At 35.0% G+C, this 14774-nt stretch overlaps 1 protein-coding gene across 2 annotated transcripts; it reads right to left on the reverse strand.

The window, feature by feature from the left end:
- Positions 1–2: 2 nt before the first annotated feature.
- Positions 3–13417, reverse strand: LOC125815223 (pentatricopeptide repeat-containing protein MRL1, chloroplastic). 2 transcript variants are annotated; one of them, XM_049494647.1, is made up of 19 exons: positions 13083–13417; positions 11180–11936; positions 10771–10999; positions 10337–10400; positions 10103–10247; positions 9518–9633; positions 7928–8056; positions 7599–7772; positions 7325–7489; positions 6308–6448; positions 4483–4582; positions 4183–4291; positions 3968–4059; positions 3082–3172; positions 2258–2489; positions 2070–2162; positions 1678–1726; positions 1061–1157; positions 3–646 (listed from the first exon to the last, which is right to left on the reverse strand). In XM_049494647.1, exons 1-19 carry the CDS (start codon positions 13395–13397, stop codon positions 409–411), a joined length of 3336 nt encoding a protein of 1111 aa, XP_049350604.1. In that variant the 5' UTR covers positions 13398–13417; the 3' UTR covers positions 3–408. The 2 variants fall into 2 exon arrangements, with proteins under 2 accessions (XP_049350604.1, XP_049350603.1); XM_049494646.1 differs by having other exon boundaries at positions 11180–12029.
- Positions 13418–14774: the final 1357 nt, after the last annotated feature.

The following is a 14774-nucleotide window of genomic DNA, read 5'->3' on the forward strand; positions in this document are numbered from 1 at the left end:
TTTTTTGCAAATCATGTACTAATTGCAAACAAAATTCCTATCAATCATAAACATATAACTTGTATCCTTGTCAATTGTTTAGCTACCATTTAATCATTCGCTCAAAAATAGCCACTCATCGTAGCCTGACTCAATGTCACAAGCTGCACATAGAACAACTAGTGGCACTTCCACTGCTCCATGCAGTCCAATTGACGAGCACGGATTGTGCAGTACAAGGGCTCCATCGGTTTGTATGCTTCTTCCACCTCTGGCATCAAAAAGTCACCAAGCCAGTGTTCCAATTTTCATTACAAAGTCAACTGGAACCTACAGCACTCTGTTGTATCATGGTGATTAACTAAACCAGACCATCAACTCATTAATTAATTGAGATGCCTAGTTTCATTAGCCCTCCTTGTACTTCTCCTAATCTAAGGACAAATCGCCAGTTCGAATAGTACGCTGTTGATGGCTTATTCCTTTTCGTAGCCGTGTCTGGGAGAAGAAGCTGAAACCGGTCTGTTCCCAACTAAAAGGGGATTCGAGCTTTGGCTGTAACCATCTTTTCACAATAACACCATTGATTCGAATCTTCCCAAACGATTCGTTCCCTTGGTACGGCAGGCCAAGCCTCCTCAAAAGTGCTGCAACAGCCCTGTTGATCCTGTTGACCAAATAAGAGAATTTTGAACGTTATGTGAATCGTGCAGCTCTTAGAATGAAATAAACATACTGGAGCTCATGAAGGATGAATTCCATAATAGGCTTAACTTTGAATGAAATGTTATTCACTTATCCAAATGGGTACCCTTTGGATATCTTGGTTTCTATCATAGTGCTCGCTGGGCATGAGAAATGTTGAACTAAAAATAGTTCAGCCATATTAACATTATTTTCTCAGTCTTACATTTGTCCTTTATGTGTCCTGCTATTAATGTTATTTCAGAAAGAAAAAAAGAAATATATGTTTGAAGTAGATGATTTACTTTTTCTCATGTCATATTACCTACTGGTATATATCTTAAAATAAGAAGTTGTACAAAGAAGGAAATTTCTTCAAGAAAAGAGCTCTCATTACCTTCCAGCAATCTTAATTGTTTTCTCGCCAGTGGGTGTCTTAATATGTGACTGCTCTTCTACAGGGAGTAGAATGGATATGTTCGGTATTTTTGCACCTGCAAGATTTTCCCATCATTTCAAGAGATGCTAAACAATAAACATAAAGCAACACATTCTCATAGTAAAGATATTTCAAGTCTTGTGATCTTTCTTAATTCTCTCTTTTATGATTATTGATAAGGAAATAAAGAAGCTTTTACTCTCTTTAAAATGTAAAATGTACCAAAATGTCCTTTAATCTTGTGGTCTAAAACATGCCACGTGAAAAGTTAGAATTTAAGAAACATTACTTTTTTAAACGGACCCAAGTACGACAAATAAATTGATAAAGAGGGAGTACAATATTTGATCTCTAGTATAAAATTTTGCATTACTACTACAAGCAAACCTTATGCGATGTGTTATTATATGCAGGATAGAATGAGGGATGTGGAATTGTACTATAAAACTTTGCATTACTAATATTAGCAAACCTTATGTGATGTACTAAGGAAAAAAATGCATGTATTAGCAATACTTAAGTAAGAGCACCTAAAGACAGAAAATATTCTTTCAAGTAGGCAAAATAGTCTTTACCTGCAGCCAAACGATGCTTGAGACTCTTTAGGACAGTCAAAAGATATACCTGGTTAATTTTCAGAAAGAAAAGAAAACTGTCAAACAAAGTATTAGCAACAGAATTGTTGTGAAAATGGATGGGGAACCCATACAATGTATAAGATTGGCAAAAGTAATACATATGCATGAACAGTATTTTTTAACTTCCTAAATCTTAAAAACTATTAGGAATCCTGCAAAAGAGGGAAACATAAAAACAGAAAAAGAGAGACCTTTGCAGCCAAGTAGGATAAACTCCTATTATTAGTAACTGAAACCAATTAAGCTCGTCAAGCATAAGAATATTCTCGTGTGGTTACAATTGAAAAAATAAATAAATACTTATTTACTGCCCATTAAGACAAGCTTACCTGAGCTGCATGAATATGCAAATTCCTCACATCAACAACAATAGGGCTTCCCTTAAAGGAAGTCAATGGGACGATTCCAAGTGAAACTGCCTCCTAAGAAACAAGAAAATATGTGAGATAATCCACCATAATAACCAATAAGATGAAGTTGTAAACCTGATAAAAGGCAACTAAGATAAACCACGGACCTCAAGCAATGAACAGGCACGGGGATCATATTCACCAAATCCATCAATCAAAGAGCAAAGATTTGAGCCTTTTAATGTTTCCACGGTTACTCCTAGATTTTCAATAAGTCTTTCTTTTAGGGATGCATCACAAGGAAGCTGTAGGCAACCCAGAATTAGTGATAGCTCCTCAATTGTGGGTACCACACCAGCTCCAATTGTTTCCCTGTAGACCATTAAGGCCAACGATGTCCTGCAAACCAATTAAGAATTTCACAACTATGTGTACCACGTCTTTTAACAAAGCCAGCATTCATATAATTAACTTTAATGACATCTTTTATGTTTGGACTAGGCACAAGCAGTCCAGTCCCCCTTGAGCCTGAAGGGAATATCCACTCAAGAAAAGAAAATTCTTAAGATAATTCCTCACCGTATACCAAATTTCCCTAAAATATGCTAAACAAAACAAAATGGCAATCAGGCTATCTCAATACATGATTGCAACAATATGTTCAACACGGCCTTTTATATCAACTACTTTTACAAAAGAAATTGAGTGCATTCGCTAAGAGATAATTTTACATCCATCTTAATACACCATGAAGGTCAGCCTAAGCATTTCAAAGCTTTTAGAATCTGTATCTGATAAAAATAAAACAAAATAACGACAGAAACGTAGTAAACTATCACCAGAGGCATTTTAGATGGAAATGTTGATCTTAAACATCATGTTCAAACTGGCAAAGCCAACAACAGCGTCACTATAACAGTATATATTTTTCCTCTGCAATCCCTTCTTAACAGATATGTCAGAATCAGTAGCAGATTAAATAGAACCTTACCATTTACTGTCAAGCTGCGGGCAACCAGGGTTCTTAGACAAGACACGCTCACCAAGTGCACAAGCTTTCTGGAATCTCCTTGAGCACATAGCTACAAAAAATTCACATAATCAAATAATTCTGATGCCCAAAACAAATGACACAACAGAAAAATCCATTGCTACAGGAGAACTTAGATACATGGCAAGACTAGTGAACATTCTTGTTATGAAGGACAACAAAAAACAAAAACTGCAAAAGGTAGTGAGCCTCTCCTTTATAATGACCAGGTAAGGGGCATGATTACTAATACTGGCTTATCTACTAAGCATGCCACTCTCGTAGAAACTTAGATAATATCCTAAAAACATTCCTTACATTGGCATTATAGGGAGAGAATGAGGGACTTACATATGATGTTCAATCGCCAAGAGAAAACGTACATTAAATTCCCCAGCCATTCATCTCTTAAGGAGATTAATGGAGCAGTATAGGGAGATATACCGGGTATGTTGTTGTGGTTGTTACAGTATTAGGTCTAAGAATTGCTGGAAGGGATCAATTAGTGCATAAATGTTCCAGCACCAAAATCCACCAATTAGCAAGCTTATGAGATGAACTGAACCATAATTGCAACATGAGCATCAATAGCAACTCTGGAAAGAAAAGTTCCCGGAAATTTTGTTCCTTGTCAACCATAAGATAGGTACCAGGTCTCAACGATGGAGGGATCAATTTCAACTTAATTTGTTAGGTGGGCATAAAACATACATCTTTTTTCACCACCATGAACATATCCAAATAAAAAGAGAACATGCAATCCCTCTTGGTGATGGTGTAGCACCGTATGTTAAGTCAAGATTCAATAATAGCAAAAGCAATGCAATAACAAGCTTTTAATTCTTACCAAGAAGACATCTGCACATAACAAGGTTTGGGGCAACACCATCTTTTTTAGCATGAGAAAGAAGCATGAGACCAACATCCAGGTCATCCTTTCTGTCATGAGATGGGAAAAATAAATGATAAAACTCGAAAACTCAGATATACAGAAAATGATATATTGACAGGAGAAAATGGTCATAATACATAAACGTCAATGTAAAGGAATCAAGGTATTACTTTTCACTTGCCACTAAAAGAGTGGAGTATGTAATGGTGTTAGGGCATAGGTCCACTCTCTTCATTTCAGAAAAAATTTCCAGAGCCTTCTGATATTGATCAGCATAACCTATTACAAACACATCTCATTGAGGAAAATAAGCAAATGCTCACGAAATGAGAAACAACTTCACAGACGCTTATGCTGAGAAAATGTAGATATTATGGAGAAAGAAAAACAGGAGTGTAGATATTATGGAGGAATTAAAGAGAGCATCAGTGAGATGCTTATACTGAGAAAATGAATAAGATGTGACTTACACAATGCAGTTATCAATGCATTCATCATTGAAACAGTTGGTTTTAAGTTGATGCCTTTAATATCCTCATACAATTCTAGTGCCTTCTGCCAGTTCTTTGCCTGCAAATGGATTGGAGAAGTGTTTTATGACCAAGTCACATGACTTTGAAAGAAATCTTAAAACCAACTTCACATTCTTGCCTCAGATGCAGAAAAAAAAAACTAGCAGCAGCATCTAAAAGTGTATTTGGGGCTAATACTTGCTAGTTGATCGAAAGAGAGTTCATGCTGGTTGAAATGACTGAGAATAACAGCATAAAACAAGTTCTTTATGGCAGCAGTGGAAGACAATTTCACTGAACTAATGCTAGTAAGATAGTTCTGTATTTTAGACAGAGAAGTGGAACATAACATGATCCACTTTTCTAGCTTGTCTAAATATATGATCTTCCAAGGAACACTTAACCTCAATCTAATATTGATTTCGCTTGACAATTGTTCCTTCAGATTGGTATTCTCTCTTTTTAAATGTCTAATCTGTGGCATCCACATGTGCACCGAATTTATCAAATAGAATTCATATAGGTGCTCTTCAAGCTGTTCAACTGGGTAATCCCAAAGGTATGAGAATAATGAGACGACAAAATCATCAATTCTTTACTACTGACAAAATGAAATTTTATTGCACACAAAATCTTTTATGCTACTATTTCATCTGCACCATTCTGTTATTTTCAGGAGATCCATTTATTCATTTCATTCTTATTTTTCTAAAATTAGAAAGAGACCTTGAACAGTCAGGTTTCAAAAGTTACGTATACTTAGGGTCCTCTTTATCCCATTCATATAAGAAGAACAGAATTTATATTCAGAGCATCATGGTAGGATGGAAGGATGTGACCAGAATACAAGCAGTGACCTGAAATGAAATTGGTGAGTAAGTTCAAAAAGTACTAAAAATTCAGATAAAACAGAACATAAGTCAGAGACTAAATTCCAGGAGGAGCATTAAGTTTAGAATTTCCAATATTGTCTTCTGCTGTTCTACGAAATATAATAAAAGGAGCTAGAGTTTATTGCACGTTGGTTAACTACGGATCTCTATCAATTATTTCCCATCTACAGTGTCTGCATGTGACATAGTGACCGGGAAGACATCCCTCCATATATAACTCCCTCTTCATTACGCGTCAGATGATCACTTCTTAGAGGCATTCGCAAATCAAATGTTCAGTAAACTACAAAAGTGGCTTAAATACAACTACTATTCACGGTCATAAATGAAGGTACCACAAGGTGAAGAAGACAAATTCGTAGGAGATCTAGCAGTCCAACGTTAAGTCTCAAGATTAGCCAACTTAATGCCCACAAAGCTGGCATAAAAGCTACATGATCATGATATATGAAAAAACAAGAGTGTCGTGTTAGCATAATGTGTGCGTTTTAAACTTTCGCATTGTTTCATATTATATGGACCATATAAACTAAATTTTCCCATAATGAAGCTTCATTGATCACAGGATATGGAAAAACAGATGTCGGTATTGCATCTAATTTTGAACATCTAAGTTGTATGACATTATCATCCCATTATAGCATATCCAATTACACTGAAATCAGATACACTATCAATTTTGAGACTTAGAGCAGGTAACACTCATTGGTATCAGTTTCTAACGTTAAATGTGAACTTAACCCACAAAATTGGTGTTAGATCTCAATCAAAGAGGATGATAACTTTACACAGACAAGTCCTATCACTTTAATTCAGAGATGAGAGGGACAGAAAGCAGAAGTTGTACAGTTGTCTATATGAGGAAACACAAAAAGGATCAGTGTTCATACATTACAACAGGCTCCCATCAATGAGCTATATGATATCGATCCCAAATTTATGCCTTTAGTCCTTGCTTCTTCTAGAACTTCAAATGCAGCTTCCAACTTACCTGTGTGCCCTGCCACATCTATCAGCGCACTGATAAACATCTGCATGAATAAAGGAAACTTAAGTTTTTTTTCTAATTTAATTATTTATCAAAAAAATATACGGAAGTAAGAAATTATCAGTGGCAAAGTTTTGATTTAATGCTGACAAATGATGAAAAGATGGAAACAGATACTGATGCATTAAGCTCCGATTTCAGCAACAAGGTTGAGAGGCATGATTTTGGAGATAGAGGCCGACAAAAATCTGTATTTCAGGAAACCTGACTCAGCTAATCAATCAAAACAAAAAAATACTTAGCTACACCGCGCTAGACCGACTACTCCAAGAGCACTCATCCATAAATCGGTTACTGGTACAAAAAACAGAAAGAAATGTAACCAACGTTTATTGAAAACGCAGACCAAAAATAAAAGCCACAATATCTCTTGGATTAAATTGCCCCAAGGAAGTGCATAATACTTTATGACGAAAGGCAAAAGCTGATGAAATTTCATTGCAGTGTCATAGTCAGGTTTTTCTGCATTCCAGTTTTGGTGTTGAAGATTCCAAACTTGTTTTGTGGATTAAAGATATAATAAGCTTCCAATTGCTGTCAACTCGCAGAATTATAGTGGTTGTAGCTTTGAAGGCTGTTTTGGTGGTTGAGAATTTGGTTTGATGTGATCATCATCAAAAACCCCATTTTCTTTTCCCAATCAGGCGTACTAAGCATCATAATATATTGAAGGGGAAAAAAAAAGAGTTACTAGCCAATCAAAATGTAGAAAAAATCTCCAGACATGCAACCACAACAGTTTAAAAATTAGTACCTCCACTTGTAACCACAACAGTTTAAAAATTAGTACCTCCACATGCAACCACAGAAGTTTCAAAATTAGTACCCACATGAACCACAGCAGTTTAAAAATTAGTACCTCATCTGGATTAACACCTTTTTTGGACATGTCATCATAAATGATGCGTGCAAATTCCCAATTACCATTTTGACTGCAACAATTTACAGCAATTGTGTAAACCTCTGGTGTTCCCTTGATATCACATTTATCAATCATACGATAAACCTCTAGAGCTCGATCAACCTAAAGCAATTCATGTCAATGGTTAATTATAATAGAGGAGTGGCTGAATATAGGAACACCAATCTCATTCAACTGAGATTTAACATCTAAAAACAGAATGCACATATACCTGACCAGCATTTGCACATGCCTTCATCAAAGCCCCAATAGTAATCTGATCAGGTTCTATTGGTCGTGCTTCTGCCTTCATTTCTGATAAGACATCAAAAGCACGATCGACTGCTCCCGATTGACCACAAGCTGTGATAAGAGCATTGAATACAACACGATCTGGCTTCACATTCTACTGAATACAACAGGAATCTAATGTGAGATATTCGGCGGTCCAAGTACACATCACTTTTCAGTACAATTTGGTAAATGGTAAGGTGATACAAAATGAAAAGTTAAAGCAATACCCTCTAAAATCTTGTACACCCTAAGTAGATAAATTCATACCTTAGATCTCATTATACCATAGGCACCAAAGGCCTTCGCAACTTGTCCAGCTTTAGCACAACCATCAATGAGGGCACCATATGTATTAGCATTTGGCTCGACTCCAGCATTGACCATTTCATGAAAAACCTACAACTTCAGAAAATATCAACTCGAAAGATGGTATATAACTATATAAGGGTGAAAGGACAGGCAGTAAGAATCTAAGAAATCATATTGGTCTAGCTATATTCAAAACAAATTACCCTATATGCAACTAATGGGAGTAGCAATCAACTATCATTCGTTCTAAAACACAATTATGAGAAAGATCGTGAATTTGTTTCTCCCCTTTGAAGTACACTCTTTGACACAATTGTCCTGTTGTGATGATAATTGAAAATTGCAAACGACAGTCATGCCTTAATCCCCAAGCTAAATAAGATCGGCTATTTCAATCCCTCATTATCCATCTCGCTCCATTAAGACCTATCCTGATCTAATCTTCAATAATTTTAAATTCTCTAATACTAGTTCTTTACATTTTCTACTGCATACAAATCTCTAACAGTAATCAGACTCCTAGTTTTTTTCTTTTTTGATCAAGTAAACAAATTCATTTCATAAAGCAAAAGTCCAAAATCGGCAATAGAAGAAATATACCAAACAGTAAAGAACCTACAAAAGATACCCAATCCTCTATACATACCAGGACTACATGATACACAAAAAATAAATACGGCATGGAAGAGACCTCTTTTACTTCCCAAAACTCATTTCTGCTCTCTTATTTCTACCTCTCCAAATGATCCACATCAAAGCCTGAGGAACAACATTCCATGCCGTCCTCTTTCTCCTGCTTCTTCCAGCTTAGCTTACCAAACCAACTGAACATATACCACCATAATCTCCTTGACAGTCTGCAATGTAGTAGAAGATGATTAACATCTTCACCCGCCTCCTTGCATATGTAACACCAGCTGTACCAGACGGCCTTTCTTTTCCTAAAGGGTTTTCACCGTCGAAATCACTCCTCTAGCAGCTAACCATGTGAAAAAGCACACCTTCCTCAGTACCTTAGGAATCCAAATCAACTTTACAGGAAAAGACTGCTAGTGAATGCTGTATCTAAAGTAAGTGTACTAATATGATTAAGCCTTAATCACAACCTAATCGGTATGCATATACATGTATCTTTTTCATCTATTCTTTGCTTAAGTCTACAGGGATTCAAAAAAATTGTAGGTCGTTCGAGAGTATTTCACTGTTTAACACCTTCTATCATCATGGTTTCACACCAATGGACAATGCAACTGGAGATCAACATAAGACATAAACAACTCATATTAAGCGACATTTTCTCATTTTATCCTCAGTGCTACTTGTAACTTTTGTAGATTATGATCATCTAAAGTCTTTGTATGATCGCACATCAAAGTTACTATCCACATTTGCAACAGTATCTTATGGTTTAGACTTCAAGGGCCCAACACGCCCTCCTTAAAGAGGATATTCAAAGATTAAACAAGAATAAAAGACCCTTGGATGCAAATCACCTATAAGCTATAAATAAAACAATTTTTCATGAGAAATCACAATGGCAGTACTTACCTCAAACATGGTATCAACTTTTCCAGCTTTTGCACAAGTTGATATAAGAGTAGTGTAGAGCTTGCAATCGGGTTTCAGTCCAGTCTCACGAACAAGTTGAAGCACTTGAAAAGCACCTAAGTAAACAAAATAAATTGACCATAATTACGATGGGATAATGTCAGTCCAATACATGAAGTTTCATTTGCTTCAGTTATCATATTATTTTGTTGTTGCTATTGTTCTCTTCTTCATTGTTTTCGGCATGACTTCCTCGCTACTGTATTTGCTTTACATACTTCTTTTTTATATGTTTTACTTGAACCAATGGTCAATCGAAAACAACCATTCTACCTTCACAATGTAGGGTAAGGCTATATACACACCATCTTCCCCAGACCCCACTTGTGAAATTACCCTGGATATGTTGTTGTTTGTTACGATGTCATAAAGACAAACTGGAATTTTCCAAAGAAATTATTGAAAGTTGATTTCCAAAGTCTATTGAAAACAATGATATCCCCTTGCACTTTTTCCTCTCTATCCGTGTCGAAGAACCTTACCAAAAAAGAAATAGGAATAAGCATCAAGAAAAAGAAAACTTACGCTCCAAATCCCGGGAGCTTGCACATACAGACAAGAGCATATTGAACGTGCTTAGAGTTGGATTTCGGATAAGCTTGGTGAAACGGAAAGCTTCCTTCACTGCCTTTTGACTTTTACAGACTTGGAAAAAACCAGCATGGTACACCTGTAAATGGGACCTTTAACAAACTGCGAACAAGCCAAATTTCATAAATAGAATATGAAGTAAATATAAGCAGAAATCTCCCAGTTTACTTTATCCATATTCAGTGAACCGTGCCTTCCCATATCTTCAAGGATTTTTATGCAGTCCATCAACCTGCACCAGGAATTCCTGTGCATGAGCTTGAATGGTATAAACAAGAGCAACAGACCAAGGATGTTCAATAGTCAGTGGTTACACAATTTTATTTCAATCAATTACATCATTTTGTTATTCAGCCACCATTTCCATAGTTTTGCTAGTTCAATCCCATAAGTCTGGATGTTTTCATCTAGTGCAAACACTTTGTTAAGAAAGAAGCAGAACAACATCCAACAGGAGAACAAGTTGGCATCCCAAGTATCATTTTTTTTAACTACATCAGAAATATCATTTTCTACGTGCTAAACCTTTCAAAAAATATTATTGATGACAAGCATAAGGACCGGTCCAAAGAATGAAGTCAACATGTTAAACTATAGGTTACCTGGCCTCTCTAAGGAAATGGCGGTAAGCCCTGAACTGGTCGGATGGATTAGGTCGATCACACACTTGGATCGCCTTTGGATTGGGAATCTGTAATTGTTTTGAGGCATCATTGTCCGGTAGGATACTCTTTTCCTTATTAGTGAAATGCTGCATTCTTTTCACACAGTCCTTTTTGTTGAATGGTCCTTCTTTATAACATCCATGAGACCTTTTCTCCTCAAAATCCTCTGAAAAATAATTAAATCTCATCAAAAATCAATACTGAAGGACACCAAGGAAAGAACAAACAAACCAGAAAAAAAAAACTAAAGGGAGATGTATAAAAATATGATAAATTGGAATGAAGAGGTTGCAGCATTTCCATAGAACACCCTGCTGGATAATGCGGATCTGAAGAGATGCTTTACCTGCTCGTACTGAAAATACTTTTGAAGGGGGTGAAAAGGCACCAATGCCTTGAAGGGAAGCATGAGAAGTCAATGCGTCTTGCCCATTTAGACTTTTGCTAGATGCCTCAAAGAACGAGTAAAGATCTTCGCGTGTGGAGTCCCTGAAAATAAGATTGTGGATAACGACTTCATCATCTGCGACAAATTTATGGGCTTTCTTACGTCCGTCCTTCGTCATCAGTTCCTGGTTCATTTTCTTGGTTTTCTCAGTTCTATTATCTATGTTGATTGCAGGAAACAAAGCAACACTATGCTCTGAACTCACTTCCTCTGTAGTCAGTATGTTAGTCATTTTAGCTTCATGCAGATGTTCCTGCAGATAAATGTTTTTCGACTCTTCCACAAAGGAAGATGGTACTGCATCTGATTCGGTGTGTGCAATAGGTTCAGGTTCTCTGACTTCCTCTGTAGTCAATATGTTACTCATTTTAGTCGTCCGTAGATTTTCCTGCAGATAAATGTTATTCGACTCTGCCACAAAAGAAGATGGTACTGCATCTGATTCAGTGTGTGCATTAGGTACAGATGCTCCCAAGGTCAAAGAGCCATTGGAACCAGGAGCCAACTGATTAGTATCTAGAGACTCAATATTGTTGGTAACGAACGTTTGTTTCAAATAGGTTCCATCATGTTGCAGCACATCTGTCCCCCCATCCTCACGCTCATTGCTGACTTTGGTTACTTCCTTCATTTGGGTTTTGACAGATTTCTCCTCCTGTATGTTTATAAGAGCAAATACATGACGTGGAAACCAGTTCATCACATGTCTTATTTGTCGCCGCAAAGCAAGAGTTAACTCAGCTGAAATCTATGAAAAATTGTGGACATCAGAAATATGGTCCTCCTGAAGTAACTCCGGTAAAACTGTAACACCTCTTGCTAATGTGTTAAGAAAAAATTATTCTTACTTTTAAGTACCAATGACTAAAAAATTTGACTTACTACAGATGCCAATGACCAGAAAACGTCAGACATAATATTTTCAGTTTCTATAAATTTATCCAACAACTAAGAGTTGAGATGGTAGAAGACTCAATGTTTCCAAGATGACTTCTAAGACCAAGAACTTGTCTGAAGAGAAACATAGTTCTGAGATATTAACAACTAGTATAATATTTCCCTTCCATATTACTGAGATATACCACTCCAAATTACTAATTGTAGATTAGCAAATTAAGAGTTAGCCTTGTTGCAATCAAACAGCATGTACTGAACCAATGATGATCTATGTTAAATGATGAGAATAGAATTTAGCTATGGACATCTACATTCTTGATTCTACACAACACAATAGAATCACTAAGACGTATACAGACTCAAGATACATCCTCATTCTGTATCTGGCAACAGAAGTTTACTAGTAAAGTTATACACCGAGTAATTGCTAGGCTTTCAAGAAATTGGAGTCTTTCAAGAAAAGAACCGTAAAAAGTGAATCGGTAGTGTTATTCACAAAGTAGAGTTTACCTCCTTGAACTTGGCGTTGGCATTGGCATTGGTATTTCTTTTGGAATATTCAAGAAAGAAAGTTGTAAGAGCAGAGATAGTGACAACGGATGCAAAAACTACAGTTAGTGAGTCAAGAGAAGCATAGTTCTGAGATATTAAGAACTAGTATATTATTTCCCTTCCATATTACTGAGATAAACAACTCCAAATCACTAATTGAAGATTAACAAATTAAGAGTTAGCCTTGTTGCAATCAAAGAGCATGTACAGAACCAATGGTGATTGATGTGAATAGAATTTAACTACATTCTTGATTCTACACTAGAAAAATTTCAATTGCTAGGTTTTCAAGAAATTGGCGTCTCTTTCAAGAAAAGAACACCGGTAATGTTATTCAAAGAGTAGAGCTTACCTCGTTGAACTTGGCGTTGGCATTGGTATTTCTTTTGGAAAATTCAAGAAAGACGACTGTAAGAGCGGAGATAGTGACAACGGATGCAAAAACTACCGTTTGCGAGTCAAGAGAAGCTCTGAGAACAAATCTTGAAGTGTTGCCGCCGAATTGAAAGCCGATATTTCGACATCTCCTCCGCGAGTGAAGGCAAGGAGGCCGTAAAGAATGGGTAGAACCGGAGAGGAATTGGCGGCGAGGAACGAGAGAAGAGGAGATTGGAGAACAAGAAAGGAGAGAAAGGGTGTGAGGTTTTGGAGAGAAGATTGAGTCCATGAAATTGGAGAAGAAGAGGAAGTGGAAGTGGAGAAGAAGAGGAGTAAATTAAAGGAGTATTTATTCATCTTGAAGATAGCGTCATGACTGGATAGGAAGTTATAAGCCATGAACCATTTGACGGAAGGAACCAAGTTGCTTACGTGGCCTTTTATATATCAAAATCCGAGCCGTTACAGATATTTTTATTCTTCTTTTTTTATTTCTTTTCTTTTGTGATAAAATACAAAAAAAAAAAAAAAAAAAAAAAAAAAATACTCACTAGAACTACTCCCTTCAATTCATATCATGTTTTTCTTTTTGAGTCAATTTACTAAATGGTAGGAAATTGTCATAAAATATTATTTATGTTTCATTTAGAATTAAAATATCACTTAATTATCACTACTTTTTTTCAAATATACTTAAGACTTCAAAAGTTTCACTCTCTCCTAATTGGCATGTCATGTCATTGAAGGTTTTTTTCTTTTTTTAAGAATAGACTTATTTAATTCATCAAACTCATTTAACTAAAACAATGATTTTATTATTTTCTAAAAAGTATACATTAGTTTATTAAGAAGAAATTTTCATGCTTAAGAATTTTTTATCATAATTAATTTTTTATTTTTATGCTATGAAGAATAGTATTTTAAAACTTACTTTAATGTTATCAATTTTGAATACTTATAAACACATATATTCAAAAAATATTGATATATAAATCACTCATGAATGTCAACTTACATCAATTAATCATATATTATATAATGGATCAATAATATTAAAGTTCAATTAACTATTAAAAAATAATTACTTGGGTACTTTGAAATCCATACTTACAATATATTTGTTTAAAAGAAAATAGAAAGTGAATAATATTTATATTAGAAAATAAAATTTTGATCTTTATTTATCAGTATATTAATCTCATATAATATGTATATTATTGAATTAAAATAGGCAATTCAATTAATTATTACTAGTATTCCATGAATTTGGGATGAGATAAGAATATATATTGATGTTTAATTGTATGATAAGTTAAAATATAATGTAATATAGCAATAAAAGAATAAAAATAAAAAATTAAATTAAAAAAAAAAAGTTAATAATAATTTTCTCTTTCTTACTAACTTTTTTGTCAACCTCACAAATTTATTTGAATACTTTTATAAAAAAAAAAATGCTTAAATTTTTCAAGTAAAATTTACTTAGGGATTTTGAAAATTGTCAAGTAATTATTGCACACAAAGTTTTTTTCATTAAATTTTGTTTAGTAAAAAAATATAAGGAATTAATTTTTTAAAATTCTTTCATAATCTTTATAAATTCTCATGTAATTTATATACTTGTTTTTTAGAGACATAAATTTGATGAATTAAATAGGTATGTTAT

This window comes from Solanum verrucosum, unplaced genomic scaffold (genome assembly GCF_900185275.1).
Source record: "Solanum verrucosum unplaced genomic scaffold, falcon-dt-bn FXZP01000261.1, whole genome shotgun sequence".
NCBI classification, from domain to species: domain Eukaryota; kingdom Viridiplantae; phylum Streptophyta; class Magnoliopsida; order Solanales; family Solanaceae; genus Solanum; species Solanum verrucosum.

Coding starts and splice junctions, on each gene's coding strand:
- LOC125815223 (XM_049494646.1), bottom strand. CDS start 13,397: ATGGACTCAATCTTCTCTCCAAAACCTCACACCCTTTCTCTCCTTTCT. Junction 12,030..13,082: donor CCAACGCCAAGTTCAACGAG/GTAAGCTCTACT, acceptor AATTTTTCATAG/ATTTCAGCTGAGTTAACTCT. Junction 4,292..4,482: donor TGCATTGATAACTGCATTGT/GTAAGTCACATC, acceptor TGTTTGTAATAG/GTTATGCTGATCAATATCAG.